Consider the following 23701-nt stretch of genomic DNA (forward strand, 5'->3'; position numbering starts at 1 on the left):
ACACAAGTTTGCTCACTATTGGATATTTTTGTGCCAGATGCCATCGACAGAATGATTCTTACTGAGAACCTAGAGGAGGCAAAGAGTGAGAAAGATCAATTTAGAGTATCATTTGAATACAGATGAGGTACAATATCACAAGGGGAAGAAGTCAGGAGACACAAGCTTACTTCACTGTGCGAGTACTTCGAGTCGACAATGGTTGCGCCTGACAGTCCCGCCTTCCCGGCTGCATTGATGGCCATCTTGTGACACTTCATCAGGCTCTGTGTGGTCAGCTTGACAATATCGTATGTCTTGTTCAGCTCTTGTGGAAGGCCCTAAACAGGGGAGAGAGAGAGCAGTTCACAATAATTTCAATTACTGATTTGAAATATCACATGTGTTTTGCTCAGTGCCTTTCACTCATGTAATCATGCTCAGAGTGCGGTAAAATATGTTAATACCTTTGCCATGACAGCATTGCCCCCTCCCCCCCCCCCAAAAAAAAAACAAACAAACAAACAACAACAAAACCCAAAAACAACAACAACTGAAAAAAAAAAATTCTGTACTCAAGGACATGACTGCTTTGAACTAATTTGCATTGGTTAAAGTCACAGGAAACATTTGCAGTTAAATTCTACAAACAGTTTGAGTTTACAGTTTATATCCTTTCCTTTCAAATTAGACTATAACAATCACTCAATGACATAGGATTGTTACAAAAATTACCAAAATATGAAGTACACTAGTAAGGGGCAAGTTCAGTCCCCCACCCCCATCTTCAATTTAGCTTAAGAAAAGAAGATTGCTTAAAAAAAAAAGAATTTGTTTTTTACGTATCTCATAAAAAATTCAGTACCATTAGTCAATATCTATTCCTTTAATAATTTAATGTTACATATCCTCGATCTGGAAGGATGAAAACACTGATGCTTACCTTATCACTCTTGTTGTAGCTCTGCTTGGTGATTCCTTTGGCTATGTGGTGGATCTGCCTCATGGCCGGTACCACAAACTGTCCCTGCATTCACAGAAGTCCACAACAAAAAGCAAGATGTTAACATCATGCTAAAGGATCAGGCAACTATCTCGATAATAAAAAATCTAAATATCCAGAATGAAAATGATCTTGCCACTTAGACACAGTGAACTCTGTATTTTGGAAAATTTGCGACAAACATTCTTAATTTTAGCACATACATGAAATGATATACATGTTACATTACAGACAACAAAACATGCTTGAAAATTTTATTCTGACTTTAGCTATCACATACAAGAAACAGTGTTCACTGACCTATCTCTCACTGTCATAATCATCAACATAATCTTTATTGGCATCAAAATCAGACCCAATAACATCACTGTAATCATTTTAACAATCAAAGTCATTCTAGATATACCTTTTATGCCACATGTTATTCTGCAAAACTGGACATTATCAATTTTTTGCATCTATGTGTTGATTTGTTTTCTTTGCATCAATTCATTGATTTTTTTTTTTTTTTTTGGGGGGGGGGGGGGGGAGGAAAGGGGAGGGGGGAGGATGGAAGGGAAAAGGGTACATAGATTAAACTCTTTCCACACAGTTTCCCTTACGCCAATCATCATCAAAGGTCATCAGAAACAGGAATATCTTGAGTGGACATATGACATGAAGCAGCATATCTCCCATACAAGGTGACAGTTCTTACTTAACTGCTAAATTAAGAGCTTTATCTGAATCTGTCACTTTCAAAGATAACCAGCTTGTCACAAGACTTGAAGAGTTTTATTGCAAAACGAGTTAACGCCATACTTGTTGGTTTGAGACATTTGCGATTACAGCTGCTAAACAGCAAAGAAAATATGGGATATTTTTAATCATAACTTCAAGAATTTCATTGTTATTTAACACTTGAGGTATCACTGGTAGCGATCAAACTCTTCACTTACATAACCCACAACCTACCCTCTTGATGTCGTCAACACACTTGGCGACGTATTTGTTCTTGATTTGCATGCCAACGGCCAAGGAGTCGCTGAGGATGACCAGGTGCTCCTCGAGTGCATGCTCCATGTGGTTCTTGGGGATGGCTGGTAGGTGGGCCAGGTCCCACAGTAGTTCCAGGACCTAAAACAACCAGAAGGAAAAAAAAAAAGCAGCTAGATAACAAAAACAAAATGCACCAAAACATAAGATGAAACTACACTCAAACAACATAAGACTGGATATACAAATGAAAACGTATTTAAGAGACTGCTTTAGATCCTTGTTATTCAGGAATGAGTACATACAACAGGACAGGACAACAGAATGGTATTAAACAGTTTCCTGCCAAATTCAACTTCAATAAAGACAAACAAACGTGATAAATCAAGTCTCTGTTTTATTTGTTTTGTTCAGCATTTTCTCCTCTTTTTTTTTTTTTTTTTTTTTTTTGGGGGGGGGGGGGGGGGGGGGCGAGGGTGTTGGAAAGAAAGAGGAGAGAGCTGAGGATGCATGTTACTTGCAACCAGCTAAAACATCACCCATGTCCCTACCTTGCAGGTTGTCTTGGAGCTGCGGGCGTCCCTTCCTATCCGACCAATCAGACTCAGCAGCTTCTCCTGCACACGCTCATTCTCATTGTTCCACGCCTGCAAGTTTCAAACAGAAGAGTGACCGCAAAAATCATGAAATCTTATCCATAGAAAGGAAAACTTGATATCATACTAATGCATGGTAAAAACAACAAATAAACAAAAAACACAATCAGACATACTTTCCAAGTAAAACCATACTTTCAATTCAAAATATGAAAAGTGAAACTATGCATGGTAAATCAAATTCCAGAGGACACAATTTTTGTTTTGTTTTGAAAATATATTTTCTAATATTCCACATCTAGAAAAGAACACTAAATACTGTAAAGGTATACTGGTTGGCAGCCCTGGTCAGGTTACAATGTATGTGGAGCCTGACACATCACAACTTGGCGGCAACCTAAACATTCCTTGCCTACCAATGGGAGACCATGGTCCAAGATGACCACAAGGAGAGGCCGGAATTCCAGCCACAATCATACCTTCTGAATCAGGTGGAAGAGGTGCTCCAGCTGCTCGCTGTTGAACTTGACCGCAGCGGCAGCCATGATGGAGTGAATGTTGTCCACTACGGTCAGTGGCTGGTCATTCTAAGGGGAAAGTGAACAAGATGTGATACAATAGGGATGAAATCGCAAATATCTACCCAGGTTACCTATTAGTTCAGGGCGGGCAAGTAGAGGTATACTGTGCGATGAAATGTCACTGAAATAATGACCAGTTGGAGTACCTTTAATTTTAGAAGGATGCCTTGTTACCTCTTCTTACTGTAGCTTGATCTTTACATTCTGTAGCTTTACGAGCATTGTACATACGGCTTTCTCCGTGGCAAATTTATTTGTCTCAGCTCTCACAACCACACTGAAACAATCAAAGGCATGACTTTGGCATGACATGTAAGTTCCTATGAATTCAATAATTTTCCTGTCACAATTTTCTTCTAAAATTTGTTCCTCACAATTATCCTTGAAATTTGTTTGTTCAATAGCATGATTGGGTTGATCATCATTCAAAGAATCAAATTATGGTAATTACTAAGCTATAATGACTGTAAATTTATATCACTACTTGCACCATTTTCAAATGGTGGTACACAAATGTTCAAACTATACAACTGCTATTCAATTCAATTCAATTCATTCATTATTGCTATTGCTGCCAGTGTAATGTCTAAGTAAATTTGTATTGTTACTTGCATCATTTTTAATTGATGGTAAGTTAATTTTCAATCGTAGACAATTTGCTTATTCACTTCATTCACTCTTTGTTGCAATCGTTGTTGTTGTTGTTGTTGTTGTTGTTGTTGTTGTTGCTCTGATGTATCTTGTGAGACATCTTGTGTTTAATTTGTATTCCTTTTACCTGCATTCTCCATATCTTTGTGAGCTCCTCTATTGAGATCTTTGAGCCCAGAAACTCCACGATACCCTTCAGTTTGTCTGCGTACTGGGACTGGTCGATGTTGCCTGAAGGATAGAAATTTTCAGATAAAACCTTTTAGATCGAGGGCAACAAGTGCAAACAGAATCACTCATTGGAGGGGACATGCTTTTTATTCAACTACAGTCAACTCTGCTCAAGTCAATCATGAGGGGACTGAGGAACAACAGATTGACCTAGGCGATATTCAACTTCTGCATGTACAGAGGAATACACATACAGGTAAGGTTATGAATATAAATCAAGACTTATCATTTATGTTGACATAGCTGATTATTCGACATGTGCCGTCGACTTGCGCAGAGTTGACTGTATTTGTTTCCTGCAGCACAGCAACAGAGGACAGCAAATGCATGCACAGAACAATTTGCAATCACGGTCTTGTGGTCTGCACAGTAAAATGCTCACATTACAACAGAGATGGAATTCACTGCACCGAGAAAGATGTCGTCATGGAAACTAACCTTCCATGGCGATGGAGAGGACCTTGTTGTCGACCAACCATGACAGGATGACGTCTTCCTCAATGGCGTTACGATTCTTGCTGGAGATCCCTGTGTCTTCGATCATCTTTGTGATCTGGTGAGAAGAGTGAAATGCCCATTTTGGAATCATTAAACAGGACTAGAAGCCGACCCATGACATTTAGCCCAGTAAGGGCCCAAGGACAAACAGCAGTCCCAATACGGTAAGGGACTTTGGCCTTGTACTAATATAGCTTACTAAGGACACTGACACTAAATCTGGATCATTCCAGCACTTCTAAGATTCTTCAATTCATATTATGCATTACGAGAGTGCACATATCATTTCCAGTTGACAGGACTCATCAAAAGTCTACCTCTAGCACCATTACATGCACTTGCATTTTCATGAGGGGTCTGTCATGGGGTATGCAAAAGGAAACTTCACATGGGGATTAATTTTTGAATGTCATATAAAGGACACTACAGCCAAAACTTAGTTTGTGAATGTCTTATGGAGGGTGCATCAGCAAGAAGCAGATTAAATGCTTTCATAACATTTGTAGCGATCTGCCCACATGGTTGCGTGTTTCCTCCCTCTAAGAGGCCAGAGGATAGTGTGTGATTCATGTGCTGAGGTTGCAAGAGAATCCTCTAGTGACTATATGTGACCGTGCACCTCAAAACGAACATAAAGTCGCACACCCTGATTTTGCGTGAGGACTGAAAATAAGTGAAATGGGTCAACCTAGCCGAACTTGACTTTTTCATATTTTCTGAAAGAGCGGGTCTTCTTTTACATTATGCTAAAATTTGGTATCATAAAACGGGCAGGAAAGTGTGTTTTTTAGTAGTTTATCTCGAACATTTTTGGCAGAATAGTGTGATTAGGTGCGTCTTTCGAATCCCTTTTTCATTTCTGAAAAACCTTTCCACACTCTTCACTTTCAACTCTAATAACTTTTGAAAGGATAGTGCTACTGCTTTAGAAGTTGGCATTAATTATGGACAGAATGTGTTAATGAGACATGCTTAATTTCAATTTAATCTGATAATCCCTTCATTGTTGTTACTCTGGTGGTTTACTTCCTGTTTTTTGTCCCATTCATCGCACAGCCAGCACGGTTTGGTATCATAAGCGCTTGAAGAGACACTATACTTCAGAGCCTCTTTTCTCAGTTCACACTTTTCCTGAGTTTTTGCTTTCTTTCCAATATTTAGATAGGTTAGGAGAGTCCATTTGATTTGAGTTATACATCATTTTAAAGCTTAAAGTCTGCTCTTTCAGAATATGGTCATAACTAAAAATTCATATCTGGCGACTTTTTGTTTGTTTTGAGGAGCACTGTCACATATTCTTTGAGACACGCCCCCCTGACTGGCTGCCCACCTCTTTCAGACTGTTCATTTTGGCATTGAAGTGCGGCGAGTTCAGCATTCGCAGGGCCACGCTCAGCCGCAGGTCGTCCACTCTCTTCACGTCGTCCACCCAGAAGTGCAGGCACAGGAGCTTCATGGTTGTCAGCAGCTCTGAGATGTTGCCAGTTTTCTGCAGCAGCAAAGTTAAAACCGAGAGAGCAAAGTGTGAAACTGCTCATCTCCCTGGCTGTGATATCACCAAGGCCTTACATGTCTGTGGCTTGCCCCTGGCACGCCAAAAACCTGGGTCATGGGCAATTATAATACTGCTTTGTCAGCAAATGTTGCATAACAGAAAGCATACAATTTGGTGACAAGCCGTAATATTGGTGGCCACAGATTTGAAATGAAAGAAGTCCTGTTTCTCAAATGATCCTCAAATTGGCAACTCAGAAGCATCTACCGGATAATAACTTCTTTCTTGTCATTACATAGAGATTTTATTTCCCAGAAGAGCCTCTTAATTTGAACAAACAGAAAGAACTTGCTTTAAAGGTTGAATCAATGATTCATCAAACAGTAAATGGCTATATCACCTATAGCGTCTGCAGAGAGTAAGAAAAACAAAAACAAAAGAAGGCTGAACCAACCTTTCTCTTGAGCTCGTGCTCCTTGAGGTCCTGGACATACTTCAGGACTTGCTTCTCCACCTGCCCCATGAATGGGGCAAACTTCAGCGGGTTCAGGTACTCGGCACACCGTCCCAGGGGCTGCATCAAGGTTGACAGAGTCTGTGGCAAACAGACACAACATGCACGCCATGGTGAGTCATACAATGCACTATCTCTCAGAGAAAATGATGTAATACTGTAAAAGGGGAAATTTTTCTGAAGTGGAAATTTTCATGCATTTAGCATAACCAGAACCTAACGCAAAAAATTAAAGCATGCCAATATTTTTGCATGCCATATGTTTTGATTCCTTGGAATTAAATATGCAGAACATCTTACCCCACTGAGCACAAAAAAATTACTCACACAAAACTATCCACTTTTACAGTATGTGAGCATTAAACTTGAAATTGCCAAATGATAAATGTTCATGAATAAAGGACATATCTATATTCACTTTTATGAAGCCATTGTCCATTTTGCTGAAACACAACCCCTGTTATTACCATCAAATATAGATCTTGATTTTGATGAAAATTCAGCAGTCTCTCCTTGAAAAATAAAAAGAGAAACACTTTTATTTCTCAGAGGTGTCATTATTATTACTTTTTTTTCTTCTGTTGACTGCTTTCATTTCAACCCATATAACGATGACAGGGTTTGGGGGGCGGGGATGGCTTTGAGATATCTTTGCATTTCCTAAATAATGAATGTAACAGATCAAAACATGTCATTATCAGTTGAAGATGAAAGAAAAAAAAGAAAGAAAGGAAACAAGTTCAGGTACTCTGTGAATGAAAGACAAAGACAGGGTGCTCTGAAAATTATATCATTTCTACTTTTATGAACATTATTCAGCAATGTTTTCAATGCAGAGAAATCCTCTCTACTCTCCTCCATTCAATATTTTTGCCTTAATTTTTATTCCTTTTGCCTTCACTATATGAATTGGTTTAAAAACAAATAAAAAAAAAATCAGGTCAAATTACAAGATTTCTGTTGCATCGGCTTTAAGTCAAACCTGTTCCAGTCCTATCTAACTCAAATGTACTTACAGACGGGTCTAGGTCATCAACAGACTCCAGAACTCTCTTTTGGATCTGGTCCATTCCGCCATGCTCGGCAAACTAAATGTATGACACAGGGGAAAGGTGTGTTTTCAAAATCACAAATGAGTTCAAGTCACACTTATCATGCATGAAGCACATGACATATGACCTTCCTGCACAAACACTGAAACATGACAAGTACAGACAAAAAGACATACAGACATATAGAATGACAGTGACAGACACACACACACAACCGCACATACACATACACATTGGAAATTTACAAGTACTTAGAATCCTTTGTATGAAACAAATCATTACATATTTTCACTCAGAAGACAAATATTGATTGCTACAAAGGTCAGAATGATAACTACCAATTGTGAGTGATTCTAACATACATTCACAACCAAATGCAGTGCACAAGTCATGGCATCGCTGTGGAAATATCACAAGTCAATATTTCAGTCTTTCCGAAATAATGGAACATTCAATATTTGTTTCATAGAGCCCAAGCGAGGGCCTTTTAATAAAAGAAAATAACACCAGCAAAACACACAATTACCAAACTATACATACATATATATCAACTAACATTCATAAATTCATCAAAACTCATCGATGGTATACTCAAATGCAGCAACAATGAATAATAATAATAATAATAATAATAATAATAATAATAATAATAATAATAATAATAATAATAATAATAATAATAATAATAATAATAATAATAATAATAATAATAATAATAATAATAATAATAATAATAATAATTATTATTATTATTATTATTATTATTATTATTATTATTATTATTATTATTATTATTATAATCATGATCATCACCATCATCATCATCATCATCATCAGCAGCATCATCATATCAATCATAACGACCAACTGATCCACTCACAAGGTTGATGAGGTTGACCAGCCAGCCACATGGGTCCTTGTAGGTGTCGAAGGGAGGACTGATGGCAAAAGTGCTGTTGACCCCAAACACCTCCTCCCAGTGGATGTGATCCCATTTCTTGGCCCTGTTCTTGTAGTGGAACTCAGACTCTGGATTGAACGCCTGGGACAAAGAAAGTGAACAAATAACAAAAATGTATGGAGAATGAAGCACAAGGTATATACCACAAAGAAAATAATGTCTAACAAAGAAAAACAAAGTAAAACAACGAAGTATAAAGAAGATGCATGTAAAATTTGTCATTAGTTTGAATACAGGAGAGACATTGATTTTTAGTTGCTCATGAACTATGTTTACTGTTGATCCCTGCTTCCAAAATTGATTAAAATTTCAGCCACTCAGAGAGGTGTGAAAGGTCAAATTGATGCAGAGGCAAACATGTAGGTATTGTAGGGGAAGACTTTTTTTTCCAGCTCGGTGCTGTGATTTGCTACTTGCTTTGCTTTTTGTTGATTAGCTATTTACAGTATTTTTCACTTAACACAACATGATTTCTCATTTGAAACTGTGCGAAGACTGAAATTGCTCACAGACAACAGTGAATTCCTACATTATCGCTTAATCTTAAACCTAGTGAAATGATGGTGTAAGGACTAATGTTGGAGAGGTGGACATTTTTATCTTCCTTTTTGAAAACACGAAACTTACACAAAACAAAGAGAGATACAAAACAGAAACAAAAGTAAATACTGAAACAAGTATGCAGAGAGCTAACTATGTGGGAAGTGTTACATCCCACTCCTCATCATTATCAATTTAGAATACTATGTATTAAGTTAAGTATCATTCAATCTGAATACAGTAAATGATGTTTTCTTTCAAGTGATTCTGTCTGAGGAAGCATACAGTGTACGTCAATGCAATACCAAGGTTAGAGATCACTTTCTTCTGGTTCATGTAAACAAAGAAACCAAGGTGCGTATTGAGAATGTCAAGGCTTCTACCCACCATGCTGAGGACGTCGAGCAGGTCGTTGGGCACCGGCTTGTACCTGAGCCGGATGGCGACGAGCTCCATGAGAAGTTGCAGCATGTTGTAGATGCCCTCGTGGATCTCAGCGCCCCAGCGATGGACGGCCTTGGACGTCATCAGCTTGCGGAATGCCTCCGGCATGCAGCGCGTCACAAAGCGCATGCAGTTCTCGTCCGCCTCCATTTGTCCTGCATTCAAGGACAGATGTACATATTCAGTCAGCCAATCAAGTACCAGAAGCTAAATTTCTGTGGTATATGGTGCTACAGCTTATCATTATGATTTCTTGCCTTTTCATATTTTCCTATTCATTGCTAGTCTTTCAAAATAAAAGCTTCTCTTTCATTTCAGCTCTACTTTGGTCTTTCGTCTTTTTTGCATGCAAAATATTTATCAGCCCCTAAATTGCAAAAATCAAGGCTAAACCTTAAATAGGCAGAAGACTGCAATAATCTCTGTGAAACTGTCAGCTTTTTGTATCTTTCTTCAGATTTTTAAGAAGATTTGATAGACTAAATCAGTTCTATATAGTTTTCCTCTGATATAGAATATGCAGTGATATTCAAAGTTATCCATCAAAGAAGAAGATATTTCTGCAGTAAAATCAATACAGTGGACTCCCGTTATAACGAAGTCCTCGGGACCGGCAGTTTTCTTTCGTTGTATCAAAATTTCGTTATATCCGAACAAATAAACAATGAAAAGACATAAAGTGCTTAACATTACGGCCCGAATTTTTACTTCGTTATAACCGGAATTTCGTTATAACCGTGTTCGTTATAACGGGAGTGCACTGTACAAGATTTAATAACTGATTTGTAAACTAAAATTTTTACCAAGGGTCTTAGTGTCCAAAGACAATAGTAATACCAAGAATATATCTCGGAATCTTTTATCCATGGTTACACGGTCTAAGAATACGCCTTTTCTTCTATTACTTTTCACACACACACACATACACTCACATTTCTGTGGGAAGATTATAAATATTAAAGATTGCTCACACACACACACACACACACACATACACTCACATTTCTCTGGGAAGATTATAAATATTAAGGATTGCTCACACACACACACACACACACACACAGATGTGCCTTGGCATTTGATTTGATGCTAAAGATAGAAACCTATCAGTTACTCCCACGCTTATGAGGTTTCTATAAAGCAATATCAAAACAAAAACTGAGTGAAACAAACAAAACTAAAAGCTTTCTTTTTGTCATTACGCTAATGCCACAAAATATTCACAAAGACAGGTGTTGAAAAGTCCATAATCCATGTTACAAGCGGCCACAGCATCCAACTTCACATGAAGATTAACACTGTAATCAGAACCAACTTTGATGGTCTGTCCTCCCTTCATCATAATGAGTTGATGTATACTTGTTCATACCATCGACGGCAAATCGAATGGATGCAAGCAGGCATTTCCCGAGGGACTCTTCCTTCTTGTATGGGATGGACCACTGGTCGGTGAAGACCCGCCCCTCTAGCTCGTAGAGGTTCCCTGTGGGGAATTCTCTGGACACCTCCATGCTCTCCTCATCCCGAGGATCCACACTACTGGAGCTTGGATCTTCATCCTGCGAAAAGGGGGCCAAACACACAGACACCAAAACTGCAATGCTGAATGTGAACATGTACCTGACAGTATGACATGAAATCAAATTTAAGATCTCTGCAACCATAAAATCCGCCCTTTCCTATTTCAATATTTACAACTCCGTAACAACTTAAATTTCAAAATCCCACCAAGATAGAGGATCACCCTCACACAGAATATCTGCTAGCTCAATGGTTAATTCTAATGGACAAACATGTTTAACACAATAAATATTGTGTAAATAAAAAAAAGTGTACATGTATATGATATATCTGATGTGCAGAAGGAAGGAGTCATGTCATTACGAATACAGTGCATATTATGTTTGTTTGTTTGTTTGTTTTTTATTTAAACACGGGTAAAAATACTTGCACTCAGCCGTTAGGCTGTTTTTCAGCAAGTCCGTATGATATACACTATACAAAAAAAACATAATGTGGTACAATCAACGTATAGAATAATACATAGACAATAATCGGTATAACCAAACAAAAAGATGAAAAAAAAATACATACAATTTTAAGTGGATACACAGCATTCTTAACAAAACAGTCAGACAGTAGAATGCAGTAAGAAGAACAAAAAAAAAAAAATCTCGGAAAGGAAGTGATTAAAAAAAAATATTACTCAGAAATAGAAAAACTCATAAATCAAGGAAGAAAACAGAATCGATATCCTTCAGAAATTGTGCTAACCTTGTACATGTTCTCGTGGCTTCCGGTAATTGATTGAATAATTGAGCTGCTATGTAAATAGTACTACTTTTGCAGAAATTGGTCTTTGGTTTTGGTAACAATACTTTAAACGCCGAGTTCCTCAGATTGTAATTAGATACTTTTACGTTCACTTGATAAGTCAGAAAATCAGGCAAGAGGTTATTTAAAACTTTGTAAATAAAAACAACAAGATCTTTTTTCACTTTGGCACTAAGGCAGTCAACAGGCAGCCTCCCATACAATGTAAGATTCATTGCATCATTGCTTGTCCAATTCCATAAAAAATGGTGCTCATACATGTACATTATACTGTATGTACCTCCTCACATCACTGACTTACAGTAATTATTTGTTTTTCTTTGGATATCATATATTTTCTCTACAGTATTTTTATCACCCTGTACTTCCCTTCTTTCTTCTTATTTGATAGTACTAACATGATAGAGATGATGACTGGCCTACACCTTAGGTCTGACTTCAACCTCTAATCTCTGGAATTACAGATGCACATATGTACCCAACAGCATCATCTTTATTGGGAAAGTCATAGAATGCATACAAAATACGTACATGAACCTTCAACATAAATTTTACAAGGGAGCCAGTTTTGCAGCATTGCGATCACCATCACAGAAGCAATTAAGAAAGAAAGGGGGGGGGGGAAGGGGGTGGCGGTCTAAGCTTTTGTGTCTCATGTGTGCAATGCATAATACCAAAACTTGGATTTGAATTACAGTAATGCCCTGCTTATATAAATCACACTTTCATATCCATTGCCACCTACTGGTTGCTCAGTTTTGAACATTGTTTACCTAATGAGTAAACTGTAAAACATTACATTGCATTTGCTGCATGAAATTTTCGCAAATTGGAGCTGATGGCCTTTTTCGCGGCATGAAATTTTCGCAAAAAGTGTCTACGATAGACAAGAACTTCATGTGCATTTTGATTTTGTGATTCTTGGCTCTCGTGAAATTCGCAAAATTATAATGCATGCAAACAGTCCTTGTTTTACAGTAATATGGTATTAGGCACAAATTGTGCACTAAATACTACTGTTCTATAAATGGGTATGGTTTGCCATATTTACATTGTACATGAAAACATTATACAAGGAAAGAACATATTCAATAATACTGTTTACATTGGAAAACATTTAATTTCATCTGGTACCACATGATTACAAGTCCACTTGCTGACTGATATTTGATGAACTAAATAATATTTTTAAGTGTCATATAAAGGCAGATGATGAATTTGAATCTCTTAAGGGACAAAGGATAAAATGTAAATAAAGAAAACTCCCAATCTTCTTTCACTTACACAAATATCTGCCCCCTAGAAAAATATTCCCCCACTCAAATAAAATGATCTTGCTCATTTCCAAAGAACGTAGGAAATGCCGCACTGCTACAATATGTACTGTACTTACAATGTTTCGGGTCTCATGACATCAAGATGACAGGCAAAAGTTCTAGTCTAATTTACATGTCTTTAATTAAAAACCCTAATGCCTAAGGATTTGTCAAAATGCAGAAGCATAGAGTTGGACCCCTCTATGTCACGCAATCCAGGATTTGTCAAAAAAAAAAAAAAAAAAGATTTGGCTTGCTCCCCACCTCCAGCTGCTACAGGAAATGGCATGATTGGGTTGGATTTAGGACCTACATCACTTTGACAAAAATATTTGTAAATGTCTAGTGTCTACGATTTGTCTTTGAAGTCAATGAAGACTGCTCAAAAATCTTCAAAATTGGTCTTGACTATCACGATGGGACACACCACTTTCAGTTGTCCTCTGAATTCACTCAACATTCTACAATATTGGTACTTGGTTGAGATCCTCCTGAATACTCCTACTGGAGTCTTAACTGGAGCCAGTGGAGGTGCCGGAGGGTGGATGTTTAAACAATTATTTTATTAAGTAACATCTCCTTAAATTTAACTGACTCAGTTTGTGTGATTGCGGAAGAAGGAAGTTCATTCCATACTTTAATTGTGCAGGGAAAGAATGAGTTCCTGTGAACTTCCAGTCTGGAGGATGGTACTTCAAACTGGTGAGAATGTTCGCGTCTACTTCTGATGAGCTTGGGTTTAGACACTTTACTCCTTTTAGGCTTTAGTGTGTGATGAATAATCAATATCAAATCTAGGCCTATTACTTAACATTTTGTGAAAGCAAGTCAGACGATGTGCTTCTCGTCTTGCTTGGGTTGGAGTGACTTCCATCCAATATTCTTTAAGAACAAAAAAAAAAAAATGAGGCATTGAGAATTACCACAAAACAGTAAATTTTTCTCATGCAGTAGAGTTCTATTTGTCACTGAAGTGAAGAAGGTTGAACTCGAGCGAGTCAAGGTCGAGCTGAAGGCAAGTCTACGTCTAGCAAGTAACATTAGAATTTCAATAGAAAAGTTAGAAAACAATTCTGAATTTTCTAGCTAGGTCTAAATCCACAAGAACACAATGTAGTATTTACTTAGCAGTCTAGTGCTACTACTAGTGATACCTCAATTGGCTCAACAGCTTCATCGTAAGAGGGTGGTGGTGGATCAGGTGCTTGTCGATGCTGAGAACCAACAGTCCGCCGTTGACTTCCCGGTGCGTCTTTCATTTCTACCTCGTCAACAGTGTCGTAACTCAGCCCCGGCTGTTCTTGCGTTAGAATAGCGACGGCTTCGTTCACATCATTCTGCCCGAGACGGAGAGCCTTTTTAATGTGCGTCATGTCCGAAAAGCCCATATTTATGAGCATTTGGACATTTTCCTCACTCGGCTCCATGGCAAAGTTTGACGGGCGCAACGTCTCCTCCTCGAGGACGACTGACGATAAATAGATTTTCCGTAAGATGGTTTATGACTGGATAAGTGACAGTGGTTACATCAACTCACTGTAGGTCGCCATTTTCAGTGGGTTGGGTTCGCGAGAGATTCGACAGGAGCAAGTAGCGGCGCGGGTTACGCTCTCGTGTGTAGAAACACATAGCGCGCAGGGTGAGCGCGCGAATACACCGCGCGGAGAGAGCCCGCGGGTCAACAGGTCAAAGTGCGGGGCAATGAATTTTGGGGAGGTGGGAGAGTAACTTTAATGTGGGATACATTATACATGTATTGCAAAAAGTTTCTTTTTGTTTTTGTTTTTCGTTTTAAGTCGTTTTTAATCTCGTTTTAATCTTTCACATGCGAGGGTTATTAAAGTAAAAAAAATTCCATCTACGGCGTGTGCCATTAATATCTTGGATTAGTTCCAATATCAACCACATTAGTGCCATTTCTTCACTTCCCTCTCACTTGCGACAAGGATTATAATAATTCAATGAAATTATTTTGAGAGGGGGGGGGGTCGAACCCTTGATAGTCATGCCCAGATTCGATATGTTTTTCTCTTTTGGTTGATTATATTTTCTTCCCCACTTTTTTTTTTTTTTTTGTTCGGGTTTGTTTGTTTCTATCTTCTTTTGTTTTTGGTCATCGGGTGTGTGTGTGTGTGTGTGGGGGGGGGGGGTGGAGGGGAGTGTTGCCCAGCCCGTCTCCCGGTTCAGCGGCCCCTGCCTTTTGCGCTGTATAGCTGTTTCATAATGCTATTAAGCATGATAAGGAACTTTTACAAAGAATAAAGAAGAAAAGTGCCCAAGTACATCAGCTCGCATATTGCTTGTTTTGTTTGTTCGTTATGTTACAATGCAAATCATGCAAATTACTAGTATGCGAATTATTGTTGCTTTAAAGGAAACCCTTTAGAAGGTCTGAGAGGTACTAAATTAGGGAAATTACACACAAGTTGGCTCTACATGCAGGATCTTGTGGGATTTGTTATAGGACAAAAACTATAATGAGATTAATTCAAGCGACATTATATACTAGGTGTTTCAAAAAACATTTCCCACTTTTGATTCCTAATAATTCAAAAACTATTTATTAGATAACACTGTCATTGATATGAGTGATAGCTGAATAGTGTACAATTTGGTTGAAGGTAGTTTAAATATGAAAGCATAAATCAGTTTCATGAAATTCATGATCAATTTCACAGTTAGGGTTCAGATTTTGCTCTATTTTCAACCCTCTGTACAAAATTTCACTTTGCACAGGGGTCAATGGGTGTGTATGGGAGTGTGTGGTTAACACCCTGACAATGGTCCTGAACAATGGCCAGGCTTTGAATGCTTCATTATTTATTCATGAGAAATTCCACTATCACAACTAGTCTTTATTCAGCCTCTGGCAGTATCTGTGTAAAGTCAAACGCCTGCCAATACTGTCGTTGAGTCGCGACAGTGCTCTCCCTACTTCTGAAAAACGAAATTACAATGAATACCTTCTGTCCTATCATAAACATGGTGACACGAAGCAAAGAAATCAATTGGACTATACACCTGTGTATATGGAGCCTTAAATAAATCTACTGTAAAACAAATCGCCCCAATGATAAATGCTGCTGAACTCTTTACCAAAAATAATATCTTTTTATCAAAAAAGCGAAAAATTTGTCAACTATCTAATTAGTAGATAATTGTATTAAAATGAGGATCTTTAGATCATTTATGCTTATTCATATCCCAAATTTAGTGATATGTGAAGCAAAATTTGAAAATGATTGCCAGCTGGAATGAAATGTGGTGTTTGCAAGCACATGGAAACATGTGCTTACTTTTTCCATGTGCATACATTTTACCCTTTACCGTGCATGAATTCAGACTATAAGTGCCCAGGGCAATCCACATGAATTATTGATTAAGCATTCATGTGCCAGGGAGCGCGAGACTGACGCCTAGTCAACAGGTGGTTCAGGCATGTCCATTGTTCATGGCCATTGTCAGCACACACTCACATACACATCATTGGTTCTTGTGCAAAGTTCAATTTTTGTACAGAGGGTTAAAATTTGACCAAAATCTGAAACCTTACTTCAAAATCAATCGTAGATTTAATGAAACTGATTTATGCTTTCACATTCAAATTACCTTCAACAAAATTGTACACTATTCAGCTATTACTCATATTAATGACAGTTTTATCGGATGAATAGGTTTTGCACTATTACTGATCAAAAGTGGGAAATGTTTTTTGAAACACCTAGTAGTTATGGGGATAGAGAACTTATATTTCCACCAGTTTTCTCCAATTCGGATGCAAGAAGAAGAGAATGCAAAATGTTTACAACCATATCTTTTGATGGCATCAAATAAAGAATCCTTAAACTGAACACAAATGTTATAATTAAAATGTTATATACATATATTATAAGGTGTTTCAATTAATAATATAAGCATGATGGGGCTTACATAAAAGCCAGCGTGTAAAACAGGGCAACCAAATCCACCAAGTTCTTAGGCACTGTTAATGATATTCTGGATTCAACTCTGACTTGGAATGAACATATATTCATAAAATATGTACTTTGATTTCGAAAGCAATTGGAATACTTTATATGTTGAAATCAATTTTGACAAAGAACGTTCTTCTAATTTTGTACAATTCTTTTGTTCTACCACAAAGCAATTATTGTAATATCGTATGGGGTAACTGTAACAAATCCAAAATTGATTTGTTATTTCATTTGCAGAAAAAGCCGTCCGAATTTGTACACATTCGCCTTATTTAGCTCATATACCGATCCTGAAAATGTTAAAAGTAAATGATTTTCATGTTTATCAATCCGCAATTTTGATGTTCAAATACATCAACAATTTACTACCGTTCTTCCATGATGTATGTTCATCTCAAAAAGCAAAGTACACTCATGAGACTATCCTACTCGTCATTGCAAAATGACATTCATCTAAAGGAATACCTGAAGCTACTTGTCGCTCATCTATCCGACACCATGGACCGGATATAGGGAATTCTCTGCCCGAACAAATTAAAGCATGTACATCACTTTTTCCTTTAAAGCAAACATGAAAAAATACATTATATCAAGTTATGGGAATTAGCTGATATCCGACCTTTGTAACCAAAAACTAAACAGATTAATTTTAAATGTTTTGATACCCCCCCCCCCAGTCTCCTTATACATCAAACTATTCAATAAACAATCCTATATTTAAGTTTTCCTATCTTAAAAAGGCACCTTATAGTATCGCGCGCCTGCTGGGCTCTTCCATGCATGCACTAAATTGCACCAGCACTGCATCTCATTCTCTGCAAGTGTCTATACAATTTTCGTTGTTGCAATGTGATGCCAGAATGTCACGGTTTTTTTTTTTTTTGCTTTTTCTTTTCTTTTCCATAAGTATACAAGATGTATGTTTTGCCAGTTTTCTTTTTTATTACTTCTCTTTTACTCTTTTACTGAATTCAAGCTACACGTATATGCTTATTTGACGACAGTCTTCTGCATTCACACTCCCAATATTTACATGTGCCATAATTCAGTCAGATCATTTGCTTCACTTTATCCCGAGTGGTTCCCAATTGACGTGTTCTCTTATTCTTTTCTTGAAAGGTACTGGTTGAGGTGGAGATTCATGTTTTGAACATTCCTGAGTGAGATAATGAGAAACCTCCTATGAAATATGAAAGAGCATGTAATTTTAAGAAGGATTCAACGTTTTTGATGAAAATTGGTTTTCCAATGGCCGAGATATCCAAAAAAAAAAAAGTGATAATAATATACACAGGCCACGCCTTTTATTAGGATCTCTTTGTTTCACATTGTTTTTGGAAATCTCGGCCATTTCAAAACCGATTTTCATCAAATAAACTTTTGATACCCCTTAGAGAATTGCATGCTCTTTGACAGAGTGGTTTCTGAATTTCTCGCAAAACGTTAAAAGCTAAATCCTCACCTCGACCAGAACTGTATTAATCTGTACACGTATATCTCAGTTTTATATTCGGATGTACACACTGTATGTTCTATTGTCTTGTAAACAAAAAGAAATGACTGTATTTCATTTGTAATATAATTGAAATCAGCCGATTTCCTCATTACAGCGTGTATAACTGTTATGGTGCAGTGGTGCCCCGGAGTGCTTTATAAGTTGCTTATAGGGTACATTTAAGCACGCCCCGCTTTAGCAAGAATTGGAAACATGGAGGGAAATTTAGGGACACTGACTAGGACAGTTTTGTTTACGCCCTACATCCTAGGAAATTGAATTGTGATGATTTCAACATGGAGGTCGCGCACTATTTCCCGTTATGTTGTATTCTATATACTTTTCTTTTTCCACATCCGATTTGCTTCGTCTGGTCTTTAATTGGTCTGGTGAGCTGCTGCCGTTTCACTTTTGGTTGCATTTTCACCACGTGCAGTAATATAGTTTAGGTGTGATGAGGACTTAAAGGTCCTGTTTACTTTTGGGAGCAATGATTTAAAAGATGTTCAAGATATCACTTTTTATGCATTTGTGTAGGTCAGTGGAATTGTATCACAAAACATCCTAAGTATACCGCTATATAAATTTGTTGCAATAAAGCGTAAAATATAAGGAGATATCCGTGTTTTTCTTTTTACACGATAACTGTAGACAGTTTAGTCTGGAAACATTTTTATTATAACTATTGTTCACATTTTGTATATTGAACAATACTTAACATCGATTTCAATTTTTTGCATTGGTTGCTTCTATCCTTAACTCACATTTTCGAACTATTTTTAAGCACTAATGCTGGGTTTTTGTTTCATCTCCAAACGGTAAATTTCACATCGTGTAGTACATAAATCGACAGCTCCATATATAGATTTGTGGAATTTATTGCGGTCTTTGAGCACAGAAGCCAATACTCTGAAAAATCTTAAACAAATTACACTGAACAGTCTTGATGACATATAGAGCCTCACGCATTTCAGAAATGTAGCAGTGTAATTCCATTACAATACCGCTTGATTGACAAGCTCACCTGTGTAGAATCTATGCATGCCTTCTTCTTTTGTTCTGTTTCCTTGAGCCCCAACTCATGCTTTCTTATGGTGAAGCTGCCATGTCATCATCCTTTTTCATTGCAATTTGTTATAAATTTTGAAAATATTCTTATCCCTCATCCCAATCACTATAAATTCTGAAAATCTGTACTCAGTATATGTGATGTATCGTTGTTCAAATGTACAAATCTGAACATCATCCGGAGGTCTCCTTTAAATCAGTACGTTCAAACTTAGTAGGAAGGAAGTATATACCTACGGTATCTTGCTATCAGGACAACGGCAGACGAATGCGTTTCTTGACTTGTTTTTGTTGTTTTTTGGGTTTTTTTACCATCATAGCAGTTAGAAAATTGAGACTGAAATGTGCAGATATTACCGAAACCCATCAGGAAGTCAGTAATGACTGATAAATGGAAAGTTTAAACGATTGTCACAGAGTGACAGCGAAAGCAGTGATCGTAAACATGTATGTTGGGCAGCATGAATCATATTGTAATTAAAACATTTAGACACTTTTATTTCGTCTGCATAATATACAGCAAACATTGATCTTTAAAGATATGATAAAGTCGTCGACATGTTGTTGCTTTTTTACGGACATTTTTTGAAAGGCATTCTGTGATAACGCAGTGGATACATTATACGGACAACATCAAATGCTCAGTGGCGGATCGGGGGGGGGGGGGGAGCGCAAGCGGTGCATGTCTCCCTTTATTTTTCTTTTAAAACAAAAGAAATAAAAAGAAAAAAAATAAATGAAACCCGGAAGCACCAGAGATATTAGTTGCGCCCCCCCCCCCTTCCCTGATGCATATACCGTTATTATAAATGATGAACCAGACGACTCCCCTTATAAATAACGAAGTCCTCGGGACCGGCAGTTTTCTTTCGTTATATCGAAATTTCGCTTTAACCAAAGGGAACTTTGCACCGCAGCGACATTATACAGTGATAATGATTTTGGGACCTGAATACTTCACTCTGCAATAACACTTCGTTACAATCGTGTTTGTTGTATATCGCGAGCGTCCTGCACAGGTTTGCAGAGCATTTATAAAAATATAACTTGTGTAGGGCCTTCATACATCTTGGTCCTTTTCCCGCCAATTTATATGAAGCAGTGTTCTCGTTTTTCTTTGTTTTCTTTATCACAAGAAATATCTTGTTTCAAGTGAAAGATGATTCTTGTGTTGTAGCGGTATCAGCTTAAAAATCTCATGTAAACTTAAGTGATATCCGGTTTTACATATCGCAGGCATTTCCAGTGTAACGTTTTCACGTATCAGATAACTTTTTCCTTATCTATTATACACAGCATATCAATAGCGAAAGTTGTACTTTGCAATATCAACCGCCTTCATTTGGTGAATTATTAATCGATAGGCATCACTGTTTTCTGTGCACGAACGGTTGACGCATGATAACTAAATTTCATAAAAATTAAGCGGCCATTTCTATCTATATTCATGCTCTTTAAATCTTATCAATAGTCCTTCGACAACGTAAGTCAGCACAATTAATATTAGACACCCTTTTGGAGAAGGATGATTTGAATATTTTGTTTTGACAACTCCATAACACAGGTTTCATTTTCAATTCAATAGTCAATATAAATGAATTGAAAATTAAAGTTGTGTTATTGAGTTGTCAAAACAAATATTTGTTTTTGCCAAATGAAGTTTAATTTTGGCATTTGGCATTACTCCACAGATTAGACATTGTTTGTAAACTTATCGTCATAACACATTTTCCCCTGACTCTCGGCTTTCGTTCATAATGAGGATTCAAAGAACACATTTCTTAACTTGATTCGTTTGCACGAAATATTGTTTCATTTTTATTGCAAGCAGACTTAACTCAATCAGCGATGTTTCTTGTAGAACATATACCAAAGCATACAAAAAACTGTCATTCTTCACGTCTTAAGACATTGCATGCACAAATCCAGTAACCTCTACATCCATCTGTACATATCCACACATTGTATTGGGAAAGGAAAATCGAAAAATCGAAAAATCACAACAAATCCTATGACTTTCAGAGAGATTTCTGGAAATTTCTCCCATTGAAGAGCGGGGGGGTCCGTCCGTGGTTTCCCCCTTTTTTCTAATCATTCCCTCCTTTTCTCCATGACGAAAAAGTAGATGCAGTGCTTGCCATGCGTGGAAACAAATTTTGGTTTACGGTACAAACTCTATAGTGTTCCAACCACCATGGTCTTCTGAAAACTGTTCTTACTGTTCATGACAGGACATAATCGCATGCCCGTTTATTCTTCAAGACAATTTGATGTGCTTTGTTTACTAAAAAGCGTGTTCGACACATCTTCATGCCTTATACCGTCGCATAAGAGTCATATAATTGTCCCACTTGTTACCATTTGCATTGGTACGCCACACAGTTCCTACAAGGAGTGTAAAAACTTTTTAACTCAAAATTCCCTGCATTATGACGTCGAGCTCGTCGAGTTCTTCACACAAATTAAAAGCTATGCTAGGTTTACTGTTCCATCACCGTTTCATTTGCTCCCGCTCTCTAGCAGTCCGCCTCCTCAATAGTTGGAGGGATCCTGTCACCAAGGAGAGCCTTGAACTTGTATTCCTTAAGTCCTCTTTTATTCAGGTTGTCCATGAGGAAGTCAGCCCAGTCTTTGTTCCGTCTCGGGAGCTCAAACCTCTCTGCAGCCATCCGCCTCTTCATCGATTCCACGAAGCGCTTCTGCTTTTCGTCTACCTCTTCGAGCTGATCCGTCACTTTGTAGAAGTTGAAGAAGCTCTGGTTCATGCTGTCAAAGTACCTGGAGCATTCTTCCCGGAGCCCCGAAGACTTTTGGTCGATGACAACGGCCTTGTCGAAGCCCGGCTGTCGAGGGAAGGGGCCACGTGAGATTCGATACCACTTTTTGAGGGCCTTCTCTAACTGGCGAGTGGCACACTTTGACACTTGAAGCGCCGAGTTGAGATTTCTCATAACTTCGGAGTTTGGGCAACTGTCGAACAGACTTTCGTTGTCCAGGAAGTCATCGCCTTCTTCGCTTGTTTTGCAGAAGAACTCGAGCTCCTCCTCTACGTTGCCCTCATCTTCGTAGGAGATTTTAATCACAGGCTTACGAACTTCCTTTCCAATCTCGACGTCACTTTGAGCCGATGATTTTCCGTCAGACGTGGATGTATTTGAGTCAATGTCCTCCTCCTGTTCTATGTCGGCGGCGTCAATATTCCAAGAGCAACCGCTTCTGGAAAAGATCATGTCCTCCTTCGCGTCTTTTGGGCTGCTATCAAACTGCTCCTCATTACAGAAAGTGCCAATGTTCCAGGAGCAACCTCCTCTAGCGAAGACCATGTCATCTGAAATGTCTGTTTGTGCAGATTCACTTTGATCCTCACAGCAGATGGATGATGCTGAGGAGCCATGTGATTTCGAAATCTCCGTATTTGAATCTTCATCGACCTCATCATCACTCCGATGGATAACGAGGATATCAACTTTGTGACTGGAAGCTTCATTTGCATCAGCACCAAGCCTAACTTTATCGGCGGGACATTGGTTCTTCGAGTCCAAGCCTGACTCAGTAGAACTATGCCTTGTCTCCAGAAGAGATAGTTTGGAGTTCAGTGGCTGGCTCTTACTACCTCTGATGTCGTCATCGGGGACTTCACCGGGGAGAGTGAAGCTGAAGTTGGCAGCGAGACTGGTGTCGGAACACCCATGTGCGCACCTCCTATTCCACTGACTTGCTCTGATGGGGCCCGACCGGGATAATGTTAGCCTGTCCGATTCTTGTCTCACTGTTTTAGCTTCCACAGATTTTGATCCCCTCACAGTTTGCGAGCGAGGTGCAGTCTCCTCCACTCCGGTACAAGGAGATATCTTATTTAGTGGACGACTCCACAGTCGTCTGAAGAATGGGCGCCGAGAGCCTGGCGATGATGTGGTGGCTCTTCGAAATGTCTTCTTCAGACCATGCGTGAAGGCAGAAACCCTGCAGGCTTTGGGCATCCGCCATGGGCAGC

General features: G+C 38.3%; 1 protein-coding gene across 1 annotated transcript in view; it reads right to left on the reverse strand.

Moving 5' to 3' along the window:
• Nucleotides 1-14597, reverse strand: part of LOC140237371 (ubiquitin carboxyl-terminal hydrolase 24-like) — a 53314-nt gene extending 38717 nt beyond the window's left edge. Inside the window, exons 1-14 of the mRNA XM_072317307.1 lie at nucleotides 14325-14597; nucleotides 10890-11079; nucleotides 9464-9675; nucleotides 8456-8617; nucleotides 7540-7611; nucleotides 6464-6604; nucleotides 5845-6003; nucleotides 4455-4569; nucleotides 3913-4016; nucleotides 3033-3140; nucleotides 2509-2604; nucleotides 1937-2098; nucleotides 923-1006; nucleotides 171-320 (exon numbers count right to left, since the gene is read on the reverse strand). Of these exons, the coding sequence (XP_072173408.1) occupies nucleotides 171-320; nucleotides 923-1006; nucleotides 1937-2098; nucleotides 2509-2604; nucleotides 3033-3140; nucleotides 3913-4016; nucleotides 4455-4569; nucleotides 5845-6003; nucleotides 6464-6604; nucleotides 7540-7611; nucleotides 8456-8617; nucleotides 9464-9675; nucleotides 10890-11079; nucleotides 14325-14597 (2028 nt within the window). The remainder of the gene's footprint in view (nucleotides 1-170; nucleotides 321-922; nucleotides 1007-1936; nucleotides 2099-2508; nucleotides 2605-3032; nucleotides 3141-3912; nucleotides 4017-4454; nucleotides 4570-5844; nucleotides 6004-6463; nucleotides 6605-7539; nucleotides 7612-8455; nucleotides 8618-9463; nucleotides 9676-10889; nucleotides 11080-14324) is intronic.
• Between the last annotated feature and the right edge of the window lie 9104 nt (nucleotides 14598-23701).

The sequence above is a fragment of the Diadema setosum genome, chromosome 13 (assembly GCF_964275005.1).
Source record: "Diadema setosum chromosome 13, eeDiaSeto1, whole genome shotgun sequence".
Classification (NCBI taxonomy): Eukaryota; Metazoa; Echinodermata; class Echinoidea; order Diadematoida; family Diadematidae; genus Diadema; species Diadema setosum.